This window comes from Raphanus sativus, chromosome 4 (genome assembly GCF_000801105.2).
Source record: "Raphanus sativus cultivar WK10039 chromosome 4, ASM80110v3, whole genome shotgun sequence".
Classification (NCBI taxonomy): Eukaryota; Viridiplantae; Streptophyta; class Magnoliopsida; order Brassicales; family Brassicaceae; genus Raphanus; species Raphanus sativus.
In genome coordinates, this window is record NC_079514.1 from 44,645,456 (window position 1) to 44,670,878 (window position 25,423).

The 25,423-nt window shown below is 35.1% G+C and overlaps 1 protein-coding gene across 1 annotated transcript; it reads right to left on the bottom strand.

Annotated features, from left to right (window-relative positions):
• Nucleotides 1–5,750: 5,750 nt before the first annotated feature.
• Nucleotides 5,751–8,048, bottom strand: LOC108854898 (serine hydroxymethyltransferase 4). Its single transcript, XM_018628579.2, has 4 exons — nt 7,286–8,048; nt 6,509–6,899; nt 6,306–6,407; nt 5,751–6,219 (listed from the first exon to the last, which is right to left on the bottom strand). The coding sequence occupies exons 1-4, from the start codon at nt 7,961–7,963 to the stop codon at nt 5,975–5,977; spliced, it is 1,416 nt and encodes a 471-aa protein (XP_018484081.2). The 5' UTR covers nt 7,964–8,048; the 3' UTR covers nt 5,751–5,974.
• Nucleotides 8,049–25,423: the final 17,375 nt, after the last annotated feature.

The window sequence follows — 25,423 nt, forward strand, 5'->3', positions numbered from 1 at the left end:
AGAAAAAAATATTAACATGTTGTGCTCCATTCGATGAATATTCTTCTACTCCTTTGGGGAAGAATTTTTTTTTTTTGAACAAATGGGGAAGAAATATATTTTCGGTGATTTGGGATATCAGGGCTACTTTGATTCGTGTCGTCAAAACTCAAATATCAATCCTCTCCAATGACGAGGAAGTCCACCAAAAGATGAGAGCAAAACATCAATCTCTTCAACGGTGTTTTAGGAGTTGATAATTATTTGGTTTTAAGTTGAATTAATCCAGTTGTTAGATTGACTTGAAGAGTAAGTTTAGGAGTTTGGTGTTATCGGTTTTAGTAGTTATCTATTTTGTTGTATTGACCTATATAAGGGTTTACGTTTCTATTGAATAAGCAAGCAATCTTTCAGCTCTTTACGTGTTCTATCAGTTTCAGAAACAACAAGTGGTATCAGAGCCTCTTACTAATCTGTGATAGCTATAATGACTGAAAGGGATTCGTTACTTAGTATTCCGAAGTTTGACGGAGACTATGAGTACTGGGCCATGTTGATGGAGAATCTGCTTAGGTCTAAAGAATGGTGGGGTCTCATTGAGACAGGTATCACGAGACCAGACAGCAGTGTGATTCTGACGGAGGCTCAAAAGACAGAGATAACAGAGCAAAAGCTCAAAGATCTCAAGGTTAAGAACTATCTGTATGCATCAATCGATAAGTTAGTTCTTAAGACTATCTTGAAGAAGGAGACAGCCAAGGAGCTTTGGGAGTCTATGAAGAGGAAGTATCAAGGAAACCAAAAAGTTCAAAATGCCCAACTTCAAAGACTGAGACGTGACTTTGAAGTACTTGAGATGAAGGAAGGCGAAGCAATTGCAGAATACTTCTCAAGGGTCATGATGGTGGTGAATGATATGAGAAACCTAGGAGAAGAGTTGGATGACTCTAAAGTGGTGGAGAAGATCTTAAGAACACTGGTGGAGAAATTCACATACGTGGTGTGTGCCATTGAGGAGTCCAATGACATTAAGGAGCTCACAATAGATGGACTGCAAAGTTCTCTGATGGTACATGAGCAGAAACTAGTCAGACATGTTGGAGAAGAACAAGCACTAAAAACTGAAGGAAATTGGAGATCAGATGGTGGAAGAGGACGTGGTGGTTCTTACTCTAGAGGACGAGGAGGCTATCAAGGCAGAGGAAGAGGAAACTCTAGCTACAACAAGGAGTTTATTGAATGCTACAAGTGTCACAAAAAGGGGCACTACAAGTCTGAATGTCATGATTGGGAAAAGAACGCCAACTATGCTGAACTTGAAGAAGATGTACTACTCATGGCTCATGTAGAAATCAAGCAGCAAGAAGAGGAGGAGCATGTCTGGTTTCTTGATTCCGAATGCAGCAATCACATGTGTGATACCAGACGATTGTTTGGAGAATTTGATGAAAGCTTCTGCACCAACGTAAAGCTAGGAGATGATAGAAAGATGACCGTAGAAGGAAGAGGAAATCTCAGTGTGAGAATTAATGGTGTTAATCAAATCATCACCTCTGTATACTATGTGCCAGAGCTCAAGAATAATCTACTAAGCGTGGGTCAACTTCAGCAGAGAGGCTTAAAGATAATCATTGAGAATGATGTGTGTGTGATCTGGCACAAACAACAGAGGAGGCTTCTGATGCAAGCATCCATGAGCAAAAACAGAATGTTTGTGATCCATGCTCAGATGAGAGGAGGAAAGAATGAAGGAGAAGAGAAGTATCTGCAAGTAATTGAGACAAAAGAGGAGGATTTATGGCACAAAAGACTCGGACACCTCAATCACAAAGGTATACATGAGATGGCTGAGAAACAACTGGTGAGTGGACTACCAGAGTTCAGGTCAAAGGGAGAAGGAAAAATCTGTGAAATATGCTTGAAGGGAAAACAAAACCGAGAAAGTATTCCAAAGAAGAGCACATGGAAGTCTAGCAGAGGTCTTCAGCTGGTTCACACTGACATATGTGGACCTATTAACCCAAGTTCGACAAGTGGAAAGAGATACATGATAAACTTCATCGATGACTATAGCAGGAAGTGTTGGTCTTACTTCATTGAAGAGAAGTCGGAAGCTTTACAGATCTTCAAAGAGTTCAAGGCTCTAACTGAAAGAGAGTTTGGACAGCCACTTGTATGTCTCAGGTCAGATCGCGGAGGAGAGTACAACTCTAAAGTCTTTGAAGATTACTGTAAAGAGAAGGGGATTAAGAGGCAGGTAACAACTGCATATACGCCACAGCAAAATGGGATAGCAGAGAGGAAAAACAGGACAGTCATGAACATGACTCGATGTATGTTGATGGGAATGTCAGTTCCTAGAGTCTTCTGGGCAGAGGCGGCTCAATATGCAGTTCATATCCTCAACAGAAGTCCATCTAAAGCGTTGGAAGATATCACACCAGAGGAGAAGTGGAGAGGTCATAAGCCATCTATATCACATCTTAGGACCTTTGGCTGTGTGGCGTATGCAATGGTTCCTTATGAGAGAAGAATCAAGCTTGATGAGAAGAGTATAAAGGGCGTCTTGGTAGGAGTAAGCAAGGAGTCAAAAGGATATCGGCTGTACATCCCTGATACGAAGAAAGTAATAATCAGCAGAGATGTCAAGTATGATGAAACATGCGGTTGGGAGTGGGAAGAAAATCAACAAGAAAATGGTAACGTCTGGGAGAAGTTACTAGACGACAAAGAGGAGGAGCAGGAGCCACAAACAGAAGTTGTTGAGAATCCAAACACTGAACCTGAGCCAGAGGAACAGCGTGATCAGACACAAGAAGATAATACGGGTGAGAGAAGCTCTAATGGAGCTAACCAAAGAGAATCTGGAGGAAGACGTAAACAGGCTCTCGTGTGGATGAAAGATTATGTTTCAGGAGAGATGGGGCTGTTTGTTGAAGAAGACGAAGAATGGAACATAGTCATGTTTACAAATTCTGATGATCCAGAGAATTTTGGAGAAGCTGTTAAAGAAGAAAAATGGAGAAAAGCCATGGAAGCTGAGATGGACTCTATTGAAGATAATGACACTTGGGAGCTAGTAACTCTACCAGAAGGAGGAAAAGTTATAGGTGTGAAGTGGATTTTCAAAACCAAGTTTAACGAGAAAGGGGAAGTAGACAAGTTCAGAGCTCGTTTAGTGGCAAAGGGGTATCATCAGAGGTATGGAGTTGATTTCTATGAAGTATTTGCCCCTGTTGCTAGATGGGACACAGTGAGAACTATCTTGGGAATGGCTGCTCAAAGAGGATGGAAGGTGTTTCAACTTGATGTCAAGAGTGCATTCTTGCACGGTGAGTTATGTGAAGACGTCTATGTAGAGCAACCAGAAGGGTTTGAAGCACAAGATGAACCACACAAAGTATACAAACTGAGGAAAGCTTTGTATGGTTTAAAGCAGGCTCCGAGAGCATGGTACAATTGCATAGAGGGGTACTTTCAGAGAGAAGGATTTGAGAAGTGTTACTGTGAACACATTCTGTTCGTGAGGAAAGAAGGGGAGGAGATTCTAATTGTGAGTCTGTATGTTGATGATCTTATCTATACAGGAAGTTCAGTCAAGATGATAGAAGGTTTCAAAAACTCGATGATGAAAGAGTTTGCTATGACTGATCTCGGTTTGATGAGATACTTTTTGGGAGTTGAGGTGATTCAAGACCAGGATGGAATCTTCATCAATCAACAAAAGTATGCGTGTGAGGTACTGAAGAAGTTTGGAATGGATGAGAGTAATTCAGTAAAGAATCCAATGGTGCCAGGACAGAAGCTGTCTAAGGAAGGAGCTGGAGAAACTGTTAATCCAACCATGTTCAAACAGTTGATTGGAAGCCTAAGGTACTTGATAGTGACGAGGCCGGATCTTACTTTCTCTGTGAATCTGGTCAGTAGGTACATGGAAAGTCCTAATGAGCTACACATGCTAGCTGCAAAGAGGATACTGAGATATATTCAAGGAACGCTTGAGTATGGAATTCAGTATAGAAGAGGAGGAGAAGTGAAGCTGATTGGATACACAGACAATGACTATGCAGGAGATATTGACGATAGGCGTAGCACATCTAGTTATGTGTTTATGTTAGGAGGTGGAGCAGTAGCGTGGGCGTCAAAGAAGCAGCCTATTGTGACATTGTCAACGACAGAAGCAGAGTTTGTAGCTGCAGCTTATGGAGCTTGTTACGGAGTTTGGTTGAGAAATGTTTTAGAAGAAATTGGAGCCAAGCAGGAAGAAGGTACTACTCTGTTCTGTGACAACAGCTCCACTATCAAGCTATCAAAAAACCCGGTTCTGCACGGCAAGAGCAAGCATATTCATGTCAGGTATCACTTCTTGCGTGAGTTGGTAAATGATGGAGTCATTGAACTTGAGTACTGTTCTACACAAGATCAGTTCTCAGACATCATGACCAAGGCGGTGAAGTTGGAGACATTCGAGAAGCTAAGGAAGAAGTTGGGAGTTGGCGCTAAGCAAGATTTAAACTGGAAGGGGTATCAGTTTAGGGGAGGAATTGAAGAATAAAGATTAATGTGTTTTCCGGTGTTTTAGGAGTTGATAATTATTTGGTTTTAAGTTGAATTAATCCAGTTGTTAGATTGACTTGAAGAGCAAGTTTAGGAGTTTGGTGTTATCGGTTTTAGTAGTTATCTATTTCGTTGTATTGACCTATATAAGGGTTTATGTTTCTATTGAATAAGCAAGTAATCTTTCAGCTCTTTACGTGTTCTATCAGTTTCAGAAACAACAATCTGAACATAGGCTGGTGAAACATTTGTCTATTTTCCTTAAGATATTTGGAAAATTTTACATATATATAAACTTTCAAATTTGTAAAAAAAAGTTTCTAAACACTTAACTAAATTATCTATTTTACCAAAATTTCAAGACCAGTCCTAGATGAGAACTTTTGGACTGTAGAAAGAAATTATCATTAGAAATCTAACACTGATCTACAAACCCAATTATTGTGGTGAATGACATACATAGCTTCGTATGAAATCACCAGATATTCGTAAGAACGGAGAAATTATTGTGTTTGAATTATTAGATGCTAATAAAGAAACACAAAGAAAAGATTGTATATATATGATTGGTACTCGAAATTGACTATATTGAGAACCAGAGGCGGACCTACATTGGTCAAAAGGGTGTCACATGACACAGGTTAAAAATATATTCTACCATGTTTGCACCAAGTAACTGAAAGATATATAGTTCAGTTGGTCTGATTATTCCCCTCCTGACATCCCTTTAATTAAGTAACTCAGGTTCAACTTCTATATTTGCTGTTTTTATCTCTTTATTTAAGTTTTAAATTGGGCCAAACCTAATAATAACACCCCTAAAAACTAATCCTAGGTCCGCCACTGTTGAGAACTCGTTGATATATAAATTTGAAAGTTTTAGTTTATAGATTAAAATTATTTCTCAGATTAAAATTCTTTATATACATTAAATTCAAATTTTCTTAATTTTGTTTTATTTTCTGCTCCCAGCTAGCTCTAGCTACACTTCCCCGCTCCCGCTTCCGACTCACCCTCCAACCCCCAGATCCATCTGCCTTCAGCAAATCCTTCCCTTTGCACTTTGCTAATCACGGCGTTAGTCATACAACTTTGCCTGTTCTTATCTACTTTTTATAGCTATTCTGGTATGCAGTATGCTACTTGTTCATACATTCGGATAAAAATCTACAAGCATTTTGACACACCAATCGCAAACCAGACAAAACACACAATTTTAAAACTCGCTTGATATTATTATTAAAAGCCAACAAAATACAACAATTTCAATAAGAGAAAATAAAAACATTCAAGAAGAAATTACTCAAGAAAACCCTTTTTGTTTTTACTGTTTGTTTCTTTATCTCTTCGCCTTGTGAATTCCAATCAGGCGGCCCTACAAAAGCATATTATATAGAGAGATAACAGAAGATTACTCTTTGATAGAGAGAGGAAATCTCTAGTTCTGGTACTTCATCTCAGACATGAGAAATCCAGGCATCTCATAGGAGGCAGCGAACTTCTCAACATCAGCCTTGAGCTCCTCGATCTCTTTGTTGTTCACCAAACCCTTGTTGAAGTCCTTCAACAGCTTACCATGCTCCTTCTGGATGTTCAATGTCAGCGTCACTGATCGGCTCAAGAACTCTCCTATCATCTCAAAGTCCTTCTCTACCAATCCCCTTGATGTCATCGCAGGAGTACCTACAAAAGAAAAAACATTATTTATATATATTTCAAAGTTCCCCAAGGGAGGTTCAAGAACATTTCGATCAATCTCACTCGCTTACCGATTCTTACACCTCCAGGAGCAAGAGCACTGCTGTCTCCAAAGACAGCATTCTTGTTCAAAGTAATGTCGCATAGATCGCACAGCTTCTCGACCTTGTTACCTGACAGAAGCAGAGTTTTAAAAAAAAAAAACATCAGGACTAATTCTGTATAACATATGGTCTCAAAGGTGCCTATTTAGTCTTAGATATAATTCACTTACCGGTCAATCCAAGAGGGCGAAGATCCCAAAGAACAAGATGGTTCTCAGTTCCACCGGTTACAATACTGTATCCCTTGCCCATCAGGTAGTTTGCAAGGGCAACAGCATTAGCTTTCACCTGTTTCGCATAAACCTTGAAACCAGGAGTATTAGCCTGCTTCAACGCAACAGCTAGAGCACCAATCTGGTGGTTGTGAGGACCACCTTGAAGCGCAGGGAACACGGCAAAGTTGATTTTGTCCTCAAAGTCATAGACAGCACCCTCGGGCTGCCCCTTCTTTGGTGGTTTCGGGCCTTTCCTGTAGAAGATCATACCAGCCCTTGGACCCCTCAAACTCTTGTGGGTTGTTGTTGTCACAACGTCACAGTACTCAAAGGGGTTTGCAGCTTCCTGTGAACATGCATAAAACTTAATTAGTTCTGTGATTAAATACACAAAACACAATCTTGAAACTAACATTAGAGTAGTCACAGCCCTAATCAAACTTACAAGCTCCCATGTTATGTTCACTTAAACATGCCTAAAGGTGTTGAAAATTAAAAAAAAAATCAAAACTTTTTTCTGGAGAGTGAAAGATAACACTCAAGTCAGATCAAAATACATTTTAACAGTGCGATATGATTCGTTCTTTGGAACAATCTCATTTGTTAATACACCCTGAAAGCACTAGATCTGATGCATGAATGCAAACAGATATGATTAAGAATCAGAGCTCTACAAATCCAGATCTAAGTTTTAGACCAGATCAAACAAACAAGTAAGAGTAGGCAATATACCTGAGCAGCAACGAGACCACTGATGTGAGCCATGTCACAGAGCAAAAGAGCTCCAACCTTGTCGGCAACAGCTCTCAACCTAGCGTAATCCCAATCCCTAGGGTAGGCACTACCACCACAGATGAGGAGCTTAGGCCTGAAATCCATGGCCTTCTCCTCAAGCTTATCGTAATCAATGTAACCAGTGGTGAAGTTCACCTTATACGGAAGGCTCTCAAAGTAGATCGAAGTAGCAGAGATCTTCTTCCCACCAGACGTATAGTACCCATGCGTGAGGTGACCGCCCGAGGGGAGATCAAGCCCCATGATACGATCGTGAGGCTGGAGCAAGGCGGTGTAGGCGGCGAAATTGGCGGGAGATCCGGAGTAGGGCTGGACGTTGACGCCCCATGAGGCGGAGTCGAGGCGGAAGGCTTCGAGAGCGCGGGAACGGCAGAGATTCTCGATCAGGTCGATGAACTCGTTGCCTCCGTAGTAACGGTTACCGGGCATGCCTTCGGAGTATTTGTTGGTGAGCGCGCTTCCGAGAGCTTCGATGACGGCGAAGGAGGTGAAGTTCTCGGAGGCGATGAGCTCGATTCCGCGGCATTGGCGGCGTTTCTCCTTCTCGATGAGGTCGTGGATCTCTGGATCGACGGTTACGAGAGGGGTGTTTCCCCAGGCTGAGACTGGATCCATCTCTGAGAGAGATCTGGGAAATGGAGGGAGGGAGTGAGAGAGAGAGAGATCTGAGATGGGAGGAAGGCGGTTGTGTTTAAAAGGAGACAAGTGGTAGTGCTATAGTTACGGATTTGACCCTCTTTTCTAAATTTGGTGTTGGTTGGTTAGGTGTGTGTGTGGTAGTAGGAATATCGGGTTCGTTTTTACTATTTTGCCTTCTTCTTCTTCTTTTTTTTTTGGTCAAACTATTTTGCATTTGTTTTTGTTGAGAAAAAACTATTTTGCATTCTTACCAAACAAATTTCTCTTGAACTTTTTCTTCTTTAAGAATTTGCTTTTGAAAAAGAGAGATTTGCTTTCTTGCTGAGCTATTTTTTTTTTGTTTTTGATAGACAAACATGGAAAAGAAATAATTTCAAATGTTTGTAATTTAAGAAAATGATATATTTTTTTTTTGATGAAATGTTAAATTTATTGATCATCAAAAGAAAGAATTGTTATTTACAAAAATTTAGACAAAACAGAACTTTTATTTAAACTTCCTATCCTTGCCCAATATGGATACTATGTTCAAATGTTTGTAATTTAAGAAAATGATATATTTTTTAGAGAACATATGTTAAAGTAGTCTTTGAGAAACTATGTTCTTGATTCAGCGGCATATTTTCGGTATGACAGGAAATCAAATAGAGTAAGGTAGCATAGCTAAGGGTGGATAAAATTCCGTAAAGTTTAATTTTATCCGTTATTTGTTTCGATTCGATCCGAAAAATCAGGATATCCGTAACTCTACCAATCGAAGCAAATACTAAAATTTAATATCCGCCAAATAAGAAGTAAATCGCAAATATTCATTTTATAATGTACATATACATATATATATGTATATATGAAATTATATATAATTTAATATTTCTATATAGATTTTTAGTTATTTTATCTACTAAATTAATTATTTGGTCATTAAATTTTCCAAAGTACTTAGTTTTAAAATAATTTGTAATGAATTTATGTGAAAAATTTTCTTTTTTACTTAATTTATTTGAAAAAATATTTTTTTATTATTTTTTACCGGATCGACAGATCGGATCGGATATCTGATAAAATATACTGATTTTCTGGATATCATAACACCGAATATTCAAAATATCACGGATTGGATCGGAAAAACGATTATTTTTAAGGAGCTAATCAGATCACGGATATCCTTAAAAATCCGGAAATCCGCTCCGTGCCCATACCTATGCATAGCATAAACGTAAACAGAAGGAACAGCAGGTGTTCAAAATTCAGTTTTACAAAAGCAAAAAAAATACAGGTGTTCAAAGAAAAATAGAAGGAACAATAAGTTAGACGAAAATTAGTGATGTGAAAAAAATCTAATATTTTATTGTATAATTAATATGATTGTTCAATTTATTTTAATAATATTAAAAATAGTGATATAAGAATAATTAATTGTTTTTTATGTTACCTAATTTCTTGTGTGCACCTAGTTTAATCTACATTTTTCTGGAAAAAAAGAAGGTGAAGAAAAAAAAAAGCAAGTCAAATATTTCTTTTTCGGAACTTAAAAGGAATTTTTTTATCTTTTTTTATACTGATTGGATGTTTAAGTGAGATTGGGAGCTAAAAATTACTCTAATTTTTTTACTCAAACAATAACATCCAATCATACCTAAATAGGAGAGACCAATGTCGAACCCTATAGTTAGTTGGGTGACAGGGTTATATTTTTAATCATATGAAAAAATCGAAACAAAAATACTGAACTTACAATTTCACGCATAAGCCATAGGATACACAGTTTCCGGGATCAGAAGCCAACAATAATGCGAAAGGTGCTGAACTTCTAAAAGTAAGGATGGATTTATTTGCTTCCAGTCTCCACCAGGAACCCATATGGTTGTATTAAGTTTGGTGTCTTTAGTTAAGCTTCTTGATCATAATTCTTTTCAAAGCACTTCATATAAAAGATAGTGTAACCGCAAATATTACCGAATGTCAAAAACAAAAACAAAGATAGTGGAACCCATATGGTTTTATTAAGTATGGTGTCTTTAGTTAAGCTTCTTGATCATAATTCTTTTCAAAGCACTTCATATAAAAGAGAGTGTAACCGCAAATATTACCGAATGTCAAAAACAAAAATGAAGAAAATAACTGAAGTGTTATCCTACAGAGCCATTAAATACACATTTAGTAAACAAACATATTCCCATGAAATATATAGTTGGTAATGCTCTTCTCTAAACCTTTTGTAGTAGCTACATAACACGACGTCAAAAAGAAAAAAAGAAAACTATGCATGAGTGGTAAGTCATAACACAAAGTAGTTGAAGTAGTAGGACCGAGGAAATTTTCTAATTTTATTAACAGAAAATAAAATAATTAATGTACTAGAAAAAAATGAAAGGCAGAACATGGGCCATGAGGAGGGGGTGGTGAGTAGGTGGTTTTGTAGTTTAGTGAGTCGGTGAAGGTTATACTCGTCATTTCGTATTTAAAATTGATTTTGTGGTACTTAACTAGTGTGCGTAGTGGTGGTGGTAGCAGATCTGGGATCAACATGTGATGTGACAAAGATTTTCATTTTCTTATTTGCACCGCAAGTCGCTACCTTTGTTCATTTACGTGCGTTTTATCTCCTCGTAAGTTGAAAAGTAGCTTGCAAAGTTACCGTTGTTATGAACTCAGTAATTTTTAAAAATTATGAACTCAGTAATTTTTAAAAATATTGTTTTGACGATTTAGAATATAAAATGATATGTTAAGAAAAGAATAAAAATTTAAAGAAACTAGAATTGAGAGAATAATTAGGTCCCTAATAAGTATAAATATAATCACGTTTTGGAGAATTTTCCATGTGGTAGGTAGATAGACGAGGAAATCTTATTATTGGTGAATTTCACCAACCTCCGAATTAAACGGTATAAGTGGAAACCCACCTAACTGAATAAACAAAAAGAAAAGAAAAGCAAGCCCTATTTTTCTGATAGAAATCATTCGTTTTGGACTCAATAAACACGATATAAGTATTAATTACTCCTTAAGTTCTAGTGTGGTGTCGACATGGTAACATACAAAACCAACGGTGTGACTATTCCTTCTCTTGTAGGTCATGGTTTGCTTAGACAAAATCTAAGCTCCTAAATAAAAAATAGCGAAGGGTAAAAAGTCTTCAATTAACTCGAACTGGAGTATCTATCTATTAACCCTAGCTTCGCTTGATATTTAGAGTGAAAGGTTCGTGACATCCTACCATCTCCTACAATTGGCTTTTGTGTTTGCTCTTTTTGGTCTTGAATGTTCTAAACAGGACAACAAAAATGTACCATGACACGCAAATATGTCACCATCCAAAACTACTATTTTGCTATTAATATTTACAAGTAAAATAAAATAATAATAAACTAAAAAATAAAGTAAGGTGAGGTGAGGTGAGGCAAACTTGTTCTGGAACTGTAGTAGAGCTAAAAAGGTTAAATGGTGTAATTAGAGGTAAACATTTTGTTTTTAACTAATAAAAATATAGAAAAACACAATGTACAATCACTTATATTTCATCTGTATAAAACATACATCCGTGAATCGTGTGCTGGTAGTTGTTTTGAAGTAGTGAATCATTTGTTGGTGGAAGTACTTGAACTAATGGAGCTAATTAATGAGTAAGTCTTCCGTTCTGGAGGACCGCGATGAGCATGTAAGGGGATTCCAACAATGGATTTTGATTGGATAGACGTCGTAATTTTCTCGTTCTTTTTTAATCCCTTTCAAGAAGTTTCTTTACTCATACATAGTCTTCTTCCAATTTGGGTATTCATTTCTCCAAAGTGGCAGTGTTGCTGTTGTGGATCTCGATATGGTTCTCTCTCCCCTTGGTTTCCTTTTCCACTTTGGTGTGATGTTGGTGGTTCTATTATCGACGCTTGTGTGTTCGTCCACTGCGGATCTGACGAAAAAGCCGCTAGGGTTTTTGTTTGGTCACTTGGACTGTTCGAAGAGTTTTTTTTTTGACATGACTGTTCGAAGACTTGGACTATGTATTATAGATTTTTCTTTTGTATTATAGATTTTCTTAGGAATTAATCTTTTGGACCAATTGTATTTATTTTATGTCTTTTAGGTTTTTTCTGCTTATTCTTGTAGAAGAAAAAATAAGAAGAAAAATTTAATAGAGATATTTGATAAGTCTCTAAAAAAAGTAGCCCACATCGTCGCATAATTGATATGGTTCTTGCCGTCGGTTGCTTTAAATATTACAAACCTTTAGAAACAAACGTATAATTATGTTTAGCAAAAAAAAAAAAAACAAACGTATAATTAACGTCACCACCCTTTGTTTTTTTTTTTGTGATCTGAGCTTCGACGTTAGACTGCATAGTTCAGAATTTCAGATCCACCGACGCTCTTCCACGCGCATCTCCAGATCCAAACAGCACACACACACACACACTACTGTCAACACTTATTGGCTATTGCATTTACACCTGTTTTTATTCTGAGACCAGTTATTTTTATCAAACCACTGTCAATTTCAATTTTCATTAACCTCAAAGTATCATTCTATTATTCAGCACATCTCCAATAGTGCATCAAAATAAAGAAAAACATCAAAAAAAAAAATTCTCTTCCATAATACATCATTTTAAGACAAAAACTAGATTTTTATCCGCACATCAATACGGATATATATTTTTCATTTTATAAATATTTGATTTTGGTATTATTACTATTTTAAATTTTTTTCCATTTTAATAGTACATATTTTGTAATTCCATAATACTGTTGTTTAGATTTGTTATTCGGCATTATTAATATATAATGATTTTTAATAAATTTTACTTTGTTATTAATTTTGTTACTTACTAATATTATTTTGAGTTGGGTATAATAAAATAATAAATTTACTTATATTATCGAAAATATGTTTTTTTCTTTAAATTATATATTTTTAAAATTTCTTAATTTATATTATCAAAAAATATATATTTAAGATAATTTATATTTACATGTTGTTGTTAAAAACATATATGTTAACATATATCATTTTAGTATTTTACGGGATGTATAAGTAAATACAGTCTTATTTAAATAATATAGCCCTATTATTTTAGTAACTTTTATACGTAGTATCTATCATATTATTTTATTAAATTTATTGATATATGATATTTTTGGATGTTATGAAATATGGTTTTATTTTTTATTAAATTGAGATTTCAAAATATTATATTACTTTAAATTTTAACATAGTTCGTTGTTTCGTGTTACATTTCAAAAATTTATTATTTCTTATATATGATTTTATATTTTTAAAATTTGACATATTATCATTTTGAGTTTTAATATTTATTTTAAAAGTGTTATAGTTTCTTTCACGAAAAATATGAAAATTACACAACTATTTTTGAGCCTAGAAGATTACATGAATTTTGAATTTGTTTCTGTTACTACATTATTTTATACAAAATATTTGAACTTTTAGTAAGATTTTATAGTTTTTTTTTCAAAAAACTTTTATAATTAAAATTTTATTTGTCATTAATTTTAAATGAATTATTAAAATTTCATAGTTTTTTTAATAAAATATTTTTTTTAAATAGTATATGAACTAAATGTTATAAACATTTTAAAAAAATATATTGTTGAGAGTTGAAAAAAGAAGAAGATGATATAGAGTTGTAGATATAAAAGTTTAAACTATGTTAATAAAATTATTTTTGTATAATAATAATATATAGTTTATGAACTTTAACCCATTTTAATAATGAGTGATATATATATTTAAATGAAACTATTTTTTAAAAATAAAATAGATTATTTTACCTATTTAATATTTTTTTCATATTTAATGCATATAGCACTTCTATTTTATTATAATCAAGAATATAATTGTATATCTATAAAAATAGCATATAGTTTCTTTTTCTTGTTTTATAATAAAAAAATAATTAACATTGATTAATAATAGTTGTATATGACTAATTAGGAAATTAATAAATGTCTTATTTTATAAAAAATTAAAATGTTAGTATGATTTTGTTAGATTCTTTTTTAACTGATTTTGTTATCATTTAAAAATAAAAAATAAAATTTATAGTTGATTTATTACTAATGTAAATAATCAAATATATCATATTAGCTAATTCTGTAAATGGTTATACTAATGACTTATTAACAGTAGATAAAAAATAGGATTCTATTTTAATAGATTAGACTAGATCTTGATCCGAGCAACCGCGTATATGTTATTTTCTATTTTATATGCATATATATTTATTTACATCATTAGTGGTATGCATTTTTAATTTTAAATATTTGCATGTTTATATAACTACTTCAAAAACAATAACTTATAGTTTACATGTTCTAAATAATCAACTATTTAAAATCATCACAAGTATTTGTTGCTTCTTTTTATATATTTATCTTATTGTATTTGCATTTAGTTATTAAACATATTATTATATGCTTGAAAAAATATATTTGAAAATTATTTTGTATTTAGTTTATGTTAAATTTTACTCGCCCTTTAAAACTGGATCTCCTTTAGCAATATTTTTACGTTTATTTGTTTTACATAATATATTATTGCATATATATAAGTTTAAGGTATGTAAATGTTAATATATGTGTTATATACTCTCGTAATATTAAACCGTTCTGTCATCATAATAATAGTTATTTGCTAATTACGAAATTAGTGAAAATAATTACATAAAGTTTTTGAAAATTAAGATATTGTTAAAATATTTAGATCAACATAATAAATTTCTTTTAATATGATTGATTGTGATTATATAATATATAAAAAGAGGATATAATATTTATTTTTAATTTTATAAACAATAACTGAATATATTAATGTATAATAATATTTCAAAACTAATTACGAAATTAGTGAAAATATTTACATATAATTTTTGAAAATTAAGATCTTGTTTGGATCTTTCTAAACTGATTTTTCGAAAAAATTAATATATATATATATATATATTAAATTTCAAATTAAAAGATATATATATATATATATATATTAAATTTCAAATTAAAAGATATCAGAAGATATTTGGAGAATCGATCGACGCGCTTCTAGTAAGCTTTATGCGCGGGTTGATAACAATTCACTAGGGTTGCTAAATCAGTTCTCGCTTGTCTTAGCTAGTCCTAGCTCAGAGAAGATAGATCAGAGGATAAATCCACTATTCAAGTATAGGTTAGCTAATCCTAGACAAGCATTAAGAACAATCTTCAAAGGTGAATATCACAACTCAAGTATTCATATTTGGGGCTAATCCCTCAAAACCTATTTGAACTCTAAACCTAACAAGGTGTTTACTCAGACAAAGCAAAATATCATAATCATTAAATAAAACTGTATAGAATAGATAGATGAATAGAAATTATAGAGTACAAAAAAGCTCTCAAAGACAACTCTCTCTCTCTCTCTCTCTCTCTCTCTCTCTCTCTCTCTCTCTCTCTCTCTCTCTCTCTCTCTCTCTCTCTCTCTCTCCTCTCTCTCCTCTCTCTCTCTCTCTCTCTCTCTCTCTCTCTCTCTCTCTCTCTCTCTCTCTCTCTCTCTCTCTCTCTCTCTCTCTCTCTCTCTCTCTCTCTCTCTCTCTCTCTCTGTCTCTCTCTAAAGCCGTAAAATGTTTGCTATGAAAATTATGAAAAACCTAAAAAGCTCTCTCTGCTTCAAACACTTAGGCAATGTATAAATATTGTAAATATTAGGTTAAAGCTCGTCATGGGTATTTTGGGAATTAGATGGAGTCTTGGGCTTCAAGTCGGCTGTGACCAAACTAGGCTTCTGTGTACTCTCCATCGATCGATGAAACAAGGTGTGCATCAATCAACATCTCTCTCCGTGTCGACCTCAAGTGCTGGCGATATGGTCATCACGGATGAAATCTCTAAAGTGCTCCAAAATCACCATTTTTTCTCCAATCACTCATGAACCTGTAAATACGCTATCTAGACTTTAAATCATAGTTAATCTATCCTAAAACTCCTATATACCATGGCTAAAATCAGGTAAAATCCATGGCATATCAGCTTTCCGATGGTAAGCTTTGATGGATGAGACTGAGTCATGGTAGAACTGCAATCCTCCGATGATCATGTTCACCCTGAGACCATTGTTGTTGTTTCTTTTATCATCCTTCCTTCTTCCGCGTTTCTCCCGATTAATTTTCTTGGGAATCATTTTCAGAGATAGGATTCTTATCAGTCTTCGGTGGACAGTCGAAATCTAGCAGGAGATCTTTTATGCATGTTACTTTTGAGAGCTTGCCACCGAGGAGCTTTGCGGCCAGTATCGCACTGAGAACTTTGCAGTTCATCGTAGAATGGCCTCTTGTCGGGTGGAACTCGCAGAAGGAGTTATCCTTGTATTTTTTCCTAGTCCAAGTATTCCCGGAGGTTTTACCTTGTTCCGATTTGATAGCGTAGTTGTGCTCCCCCTGGGCATCTTCCCCTTCATGATGGACATACTTGTCGTTACGAGATGTTTTATTTTTCGCCGAAGATTTCTGCGGATTTTGCTTCTGCGAAAGGACTTTCATCGCTTCTTCCATCATGAAGAAGTTTGTTGCCTTGTGAAGAGCATCCTGGATCATATGCGGTTTTTCAAGGGATATCTATTGCCGGAATTTCGACCTGAACCAGATGGTCTTTCTGAGTGTATCGACTGCTACCTTGTCGCTGATTCCAGTGTCTCTCGCCATTACCAGCTTGAATCTGGTTATGAAATCGTGCAGCGGCTCGTCCAAAGATCGACATCAGAGATTTCTCTATCCATAAACATGGAGTACTGCTTGAGAAACTCAGATTCAAGTTGACGAAACCTTCCCATGGAGTTACATTTCAAGAGAGAAAACCATTTGAGTGCAGCTACCTGTAGATTTTCGACGAAGAGGAGGCAGTAGCCAGCATCTTGTTTGCGCCCCCTAAGTTAGTACCTCCCCATCACGATCTGGAAATATTGCAAATGCGCTTTTGGGTCCATGGTGCCATTGTACACGGGAATTTTGATTTTCCCAAGATCTGAGACGGGGTTCTCTGTGATGCGATCAGTGAACGGTGTTTTTTGCGCTTCCTAGAGAAGTATTTCGATCTCGGGAGCGGTGCTCGTTCCATGGTGAACTTGCGATCTAACTGCATTCACCTCTTCTGCGGTTTTACAATGTTATTCACAGAGACCGTGGATCTCATTCTCACCGCCAGCAGTTTTCCGAGTTTTCCGGCGTTTTCTGCTGCTGATCCGTGCCTCATTCTCTGCCAGTTCATCTTGTTAGACCCAGAAGATATTTTCCTCCTCTTTGGTCATGGGTTTTTCGAGCGACGCATCTTGCCGAGCGGACTGGCTTCGCGTCCTTCTTGGATGTATGTTAGCGTCTTCCTCCGACGGATCGGATTGATCACTGATGTCCAAGTTAATGCGTTCAACCTCGTTATCTTCGTTGTTCCGAGTGGGAGGTGGGAAATTTTCCGCAGCTAGCTGCGTGGCAGTTGGAGTTAGTTCGTCAGGGTTCTGTCTTGACTAATTGTTCCGTGCGTTTGCAGCTCTGTCCGATGGAGTTTCAAAGTTGAGCCGTCTCCCGCTGAGGACCTTAGTGGCCCTGCGAGGAAGGATACTCCTGCTTCTCGCCGTTAGAGTTTCAACCTGTTTGGCGGGAGAGCCCATGAGTTTATCTTGTTCGTCCAACCTCTTCTGGGCAGATGCGAACATTTCCTTAATCTGCTTGAATGCCGCAGTGTTTGCATCTGCAGTGACGTGGAGGCATCCCCAGCAGGATTTTTCTCAATGCTGGCGTCAACGGTATTATTGTCGCACATTTTTTGAGTGTATGTAGTCATAGTTGGTCGAGCATGTTGTGGTTGCGAGTGAGATAGATCTGTACCCCTCCTCCTAACATCAAATTGTGGAAACCAAAATTCACACCATCAATATTATTAATCAGAGGAAATCAAAGTAAACCTAGCTTCCCCTGAATGTCCCGGAAAACTATGGGGTCACGCACTATGCAATCGATATATGATAGCAGACTAGAATACTAAAGCGTAGAGAAAAAAAGAGAGCACGAAGATCTTATTCCAAATCTGCGTAAAAGCGTTTACAATAGGTGTAAGCTTCGGCCGTAAGAGCTGTTGGCGAGTGTCATATTCAGTAAAAGAAAAAAGTAAACTCATTATAATGCAAGTTAATTTTCTCTAATTTTTAGGTGAAAATTTAAAAACAATAACTGAGATTTGTAAAGTGAACTCACCACCTCCATCTGATCTCAACGTCTTGATGGAACAATCCGATTGCTTCTCTACCATTGCCTTGAACCTCTTGAACAGTGAGAAGGCTTCTGACTTTTGCTTCATGAAGTATACCCAACACATGTGAGTATAATCATCTAAGAATAGCAAAAAGTACCTGCTTCCATCAATAGATTGGTGCTGCATCGGTCCACATACATCAGTATGCACAATCTCAAGCTTTTCTCTTGTCTTAGTTTGAGATTCCTTTGAGAAGCTCTTGCTTGATTGCTTTCCAAGCCTACTTGCTTCACATGCTTCCTTCTTGACTTTAAACTTTGGTAACCCCTTTACCAAGTCTTTGTCTTGCATTTGTTGCAACCTTTTGTCGCCTACATGACCAAGTCTCTTGTGCCATGTCTCCATCTTGGCTTGCTCACTTGCGCTCATGGCTCCTTTTTCTTGAGCCGATCTCATCCTGATCTTGAAGCTTTTGTGAGTCATTGGGATATCCATTATCCTCCTGCCTTTTGCATCATCTATGATGCATCTATTCTCTTGGAAGTTCACTCGGTATCCGCTTGAAACAATTTGTGGAACACTCAACAAATTTTTTGCCATACCCGGAACCAAGAACACATTTCTGATCGTCCTCTTGCCACCTTTGGTTATAACAGTGATATCTCCTTTACCGGCTGTCATGACCATGCTTCCATTTCCAATTTGTATTGGAACCTTGATACTCCTATCAAGTTTTGAGAAATAATTCTCCTCCTTTGTCATATGATTAGTTGCTCCACTGTCAACTATCCAGACATCTTCCATCACTGTTGTTGCTGCTTCACTCGCACTGAACAACGTGTGGTCTTCATACAAGTCTTCTTCTTCAAGACTTAGATGTGCTTTCTCCTTTTTCTTTGAGTAGCACTGATTTGCAAAGTGGCCTAACTTACCACAGTTGTAACACTTCTTGTCACTCTTGTGATCCTTCTCTGGATCATCCTTTTTCTGTTTCTTCAGACACTCACTCTCATTGTGGTTGTTCTTCTTGCAGAAACCGCACCACTTCTTGCCTCCACGGCGCTTTGAGTTGTCGTGTGTGACACCAGAATTTTTCTGTTTAGCACGAGCATCGAATGCTCCTTCACTTGTGCTTTCTTCTCTTACAGCCAGCCTTGCTTCCTGAGCCTTCAAGATCCCGATTAACTCTGCCATCCTTGTTGAAGTCAAATCGCTTGTTTGCTCCAATACCCTGACTATGCTATCGAACTTGGCGGGGAGAGAGATGAGTATCTTTTGTATGAGTTGAACATCGGTCTTCTGCTCTCTATGATAAGTTAATTGATTTGCCAAAGCAACCAACTTATCTGTGAAGGTCTTAACGTCTTCATCCTCGTTCATCTTCAGATTCTCATACTCCCTTCGCAACGTTTGAAGCCGAATCAAACGAACCTGAGGAGAGCCTTCATACTCTGCCTTCAATGCATCCCACGCCTCTTTGGATGTTGATGCTGCTGCAATCTGTGAGAAGATCTCATCTGATACGGCAGTTTGCAAAATTTGCAAAGCCATCGTATCATTCGCCATCGCTTCTTCTCTAAGCGATCTCTCCCTCGTTGTCTTAGGGGTATCATTCACTTGTGCTGGTGGCACTGCCACGCCTTCTTCAACCACAGACCATAACTTCATGGTCTTGAGAATGGTTGTCATCTTAATGCTCCAGAAGTTATACTTCTCCCCAGCGAATATGGGTATAACTTGATTGTGATTTTGCATCGTCATCCTTCTTGATAAATCGTATGAAAAAATCCTCTATTCTCCACGCAAAGTGTTTCTCTCAATAGTGCTTTCTTCTTCGTCCTCTCAAACGTAAAGCTCTGATACCATGTTAATCTTTTACCAACCGCTTGTGTTACACAAAGTTCACAGTGTGTTACACACGAGTTCGGAATAAGAAATAAGATAGATGTTTTAGACTTATTCAACAAGTTACGAATTTTGTATACTTGTATGGAAATACTTTGTCTTTATTGAGATTCTGTGATAATGTTTACAACAAATGATTGATCTTTATATAGAGATCGAATCAATACAATAGAAGAGACACACCTCTTCATGAAGAGTTACAACTCTTTGTGTAATAACTAACAAATAACTAACTTATGTAAATGTATTAAGGAATGTATTAAGGAGAGATTAGATTATATAGTTTAACAAATGTCACCTCTTCAAAAAGATTCTTCCAAGCGTGAATTGTGTTGATATATTGTTGGAGACGTAAATTTGTAGTCTGCTCTTGTATGCATTTATTAACACATGAATACTATCCCCTTCAAAATTACTTTCTTGTATCCCGAGCAGGACGTGGCTTGTAAAGCCCAAATCAGTGCCATTCATTCACCTTCTTCCACTGTTTGCCTTCCTTCGAATCTACCCATACCACATTCTTGCACAATATCTAAATGATTTCTAATTATCCAACCCATACATGAAGGTTGAGAATCACTATAGTGAGAGACGTCATAGTTGCATTTAACCCAATCTACCGATGGTGGTTGCCGGTGTTTCATTCTGTTTTGACTTGAGTTTACACAACGAGATGGGATGGTTGTTGGTGAGACCTGGTTAAATTTGAGCCAATCTGCAATATCCTCCTCGATCTTAGAATGAACTATTCGTGGAGAGTGGGAGACCACACTTTGGAATTGAAGAGTGGATCGTTACGACTTTTCCATAGACGCCACAGTGTCCGAATTGAACGATAACGAACCAATAGGGGAATACTTCCGCTGTGAAAGTAGTTTAAAAGTTCTCTGAACTTGTCTTCCAAAGAGATATTAGGATCCAACAAAGTTGAAACAGGAAGTTCCAATAGTTTCCATACAGCTTGTGCATAGGGACAAAGAAAGAAAAGATGTTCTGGTGTTTCTTCTAAATTACAGCAACGACTACAAAAAGGATCCACATTAATTTGTCGCTGCCGTAGTGAAGACTTAATAGATAGTGCACGGGATAATAGACGCCAGAGGAAATGTTTTAGTTTCGGCTGTATATCTAACATCCACACTTTTTTGCAAGGTCTGGATATACTGCGAGAGGCGAGGCACTTGAGTATCAGATGATGTTGTAGTGCTTTTTAAAATCGCATGATAACCAGACCGGAAAATATAATTTCCATCTCTTGTATGACTCCAGAGTTTACTATCCTTAGCATTGATCGATGGAAGATATAGTTTAAGAATAAGGTGGTGATCTTGCTTTTCTATTAGATCCTTGATATTCTCGAAATCCCAGTGGTTTGTTTGGGGATCTATCAATGTTGCAACGGTTAGCTGAGGATTTGTATAAGGCAGGAGGTTAAGTGCTCGTGGCGGAGTCGTTGGTAACCAGGGATCTTAAAGTTTTGTTGTGTGTCCATCTCCTATGCAATATTGTAAACCTGATTTCAGTAGCTCCCTACCATGTAGGAGAGATTTCCATCCAAAAGACGCCTGATATCCTTTTGTCGCTTCCCAAATCGTTGTTTTACGGAAATACCGATGTTTTAGTACTCTGTATATGAGACTCTAAGGACATTGTGCTATCTTCCAAACCTGTTTTGCCAATAAGGCTTGATTAAATATGCGGAGATCACAAAAACCAATGCCTCCAAAAGATTCTGGTGTTGCTAGTTTCTTCCATGAAACCCATGACATGTTACGTTTGCCATCATGTGTTCCCCATCAAAATTTCGATAAGATACTGTCGATCTCAGAACAAATAGATACTGGTAACTGGAATACATTCATCTGAGTAAACTGGCATTGAGTGTGCTACTGACTTGATCAGAACTTCCTTTCCCGCTTGAGATAGAAACTTTGTGTGCCAACCTGTGACCTTGTGTTGTACATGCTGTGTGTCTTTTTCTACATTGCCATGAGGCTTTATATAGAAAATAATGAGAAGCACAAATTTCATTTTTCAACATAAAATGAAACCTCCATGGTGCACTAATGGAGACTTTAATTTTTGTCAATTAATATGTGAATTCATTTCACATTTTGACCAAGAAAATTAAAGAGTATAGTTATTATTATTTGACTCATTCAAACAAAATAATATACTTTAAATGGATTTCTTTTTTTATATTTTATCAATATAAAAGATCACATATATTTGGTTTATATGATTAAGTTAATGAACATTAAGTTCAACTAACAAATCAAAACCCAAATCCAAATATCTAATGTGTATATTTGTAACTTTATACAAGTTTCTCAAATCACACCCATTAGACCTCCATTTCTCATTCACAATAACTCTATTTTTAGCATATGAATACATTGCTAAAAAAATAGTTCCAACAGTACATTCTCACGAATAAACTGTAGATTTTGTCGCTTTCCAGCTTATATGTTCCGGTAGACCTAAATATCTACCTCCACCTCCCACTTTAGTAATACAATTGTATAATTATATAAAATAAAATAAAATAGTATTTCAAAATTCGTAATGTTATATATGAATATATTTATTTTATAGATGATGTATGAGATATTACCATATTTAAAAAAAGTTTACCAAAATAAATATCAATATTAAATGTAATGTATGAGTTACTACCTTTTTGTTCAAATATGAGTTATTACCATATTATAAAATTTTTACTAAAAATATAAATCAACATTAAATGAAATAATCCATGTCATATTTTTTCGAAAGTCATGTCATCAATTTTAATAGCCATATCATATTTCTTTTGTAAAACTGATTGTAGAAATGACATGTAGCAAAATCATTTCTCAAATAATGTATATGAGATTAGTATTATCTTTATCTACCTACATATATAATCATACTATTGATTTTCTTATTATCCATAAAAATTGTCAACTTTGATTTTGAATCTTGTTTTTAAAAGGCTTTTTATTTTCTTTTCTTTTAAAATTTTAAGTTTATTGTACTCTAATAAAGATTTATTACATATTTTAGAAAACATAAGTATGGCAATCAAGAATTTTATATCTCTTATATAATTGATGGTGTTGGTTCAAATATTTCTACCAATGATTTCAGGTAATAAAGTTAAATTTCTTTTTATCTTTATAACTCTATAATATCATGGTTAATGTGAGACTCAATTATATTTTCTCGGAAAGATGGGACTTCTCCACCAAAAAATGGGTTGTCTATGCATACTATGTTAAAGATTGCTTATTTCTTAGAAATATTTTATATTTAAAAAAATAGCTAATGACTTTAAATGATATTTAATATCAAATTATTTTATTTGAATAATTTATGACCTCTTTCCATAAACTTAGCTATGAGAAAATGATTATTTTTATTAAAAACATTTTTTATATTTTATTAATAAATAAGTGCTTTTATTACAAAACATAATATTAATCTTGGCATGCTTACAGGAAAAAACCCAACAGGCTTATTTTAAGATTCTGTATTAGCAATGATCTAGGATATGTATATATATATATATATATATATAGTTAAATTTTGTTAAGACATAATAATATTACCATTTTCTCACTTTGGCCTGCTATACGTTTTAAACTTGTGCACCCTGAATTTGATTACCATTTAAAACATAATTTCGCTTAAGTTCTATACCTGGCTGGTGAACCAGCATTTTTGCCCTTATTTTTTTTCTTATCTCAAGGATTAGTTGGGAAGTGTCATATTCTTTAAAACGAAAAATAAATTAACTCATTATAATGCAAGTTAATTTTCTATAATTTTTAGGTGACAATTTAAAAATAATAACTGAAATTTATAAAAATTTCGTAAAGCACTATGGTGCTTATTTTGTACTTAAAGCCTTGCTAATATATTTTCTTATGACCTAACTAGGACAAGCTAAAGAATGTTTTTTACAACAACCATGTGAAAATTCGCCGGTATGCAATGAGTTTTGTAAATTTAAAGGATACAAATAAGGAGGATATTGTCAACACTATCTTGACCCAAATCCCAACAACTTTTGCTGCTACCTTGTTTTAGATTCAGAAAAGTTTTTCAAATCCAATGATAACAATGTACTCATTACTAATTAATTCATTATTGTAGTTAATGTTCGGCTGGATTCATATGGCGTCTATTGAATACCTTAAAAAAATACCCTTTATACAAATTATTTTTACTAAATTTAAAATATACTAAAAATATATATCAAATATTATTAAAATAACTTTAAAGTTACTAAATACAAATTACTAAAACATGATTCATAATATTTATTTATTCCTGTAAATGACTAATCTGAAATTTAAAATCCAATAATGGTTTAAGGTTTGTTCAATTTTTTTTTAGAAAATATAAAAACGTACACAAAAAATATAAATAAGAAGACGACTTACACTTGAAATGCAGCTTTTCATATGAAGATCCATCAAAATTGAAACACGTAATATAAAGAGTTTAAAATAGTTTGAGTTAAATTTTATAATTTGATGTTCACACATCTATTATAGCCAATATCAGCTGAAAATAGAAAAAGATGTCAAAAATAAATATGTTATGGCGAGCCGGTATGTACGAACCACGGTCGCCATATGGAGAGCTAGTCGGGTTTGATCAAACCTCAGCCTTCCTCAAATGGGTGTGGATGGATGCAACGTTGGGAAGCCATTTTTTGTTTCGTCGTTCTTCTCCGAAGGTCGTTTATTTTCAGAACACGTTGTATAACTTTTTTTAAAGATTATACAAGAATTTCTGTTTGAAGACCTAATTTCCGGGGATTTTTGGGCGTTGAATCCGTCATGACTGATTTTAATCTGAACAGTTAAATGCTTGTATTATCCGGTTACAGTTCAATCGAATAATGTTTTTTACAAAACACAAGAACTGCTCAACTGGATAAATTAACTAAAAATGCCATTACGACAAATTGGCTACACAACTAATTATAATTTTTATTGCATTATACACTACAATATCCAAAACATAAAAGACGTTAGTTTGTTTCTTTGTAAAATCAAAAACAATATCAAAAACTAAAACAAAAAAGGTAGAATACAAAAACCAAAAATCAAAACTTAAAACTTAAAACCACAATATAAAATATGAAAACAAACATAAATCTAGTTAAACAATCAATATATACCTACGTAATTGGCCCATAATTACTGTCTAAACAAGAAATATAATTTTGAAAATATAGGAATATGGAAATATATATTGGTCAAGTCAAATATTTGACCAAAATCATGATATAAGTGGTTGAATAACTTTTCT

Bases quoted from the DNA above. Each gene is read 5' to 3' on its own strand.
- LOC108854898 (XM_018628579.2), bottom strand. From the start codon at position 7,963: ATGGATCCAGTCTCAGCCTGGGGAAACACCCCTCTCGTAACCGTCGAT. The intron at 6,900-7,285 runs GTATATTGCCTA...GCATGTTCACAG, and splicing joins GTGGTCTCGTTGCTGCTCAG to GAAGCTGCAAACCCCTTTGA. The intron at 6,408-6,508 runs GTAAGTGAATTA...TGCTTCTGTCAG, and splicing joins TCGCCCTCTTGGATTGACCG to GTAACAAGGTCGAGAAGCTG.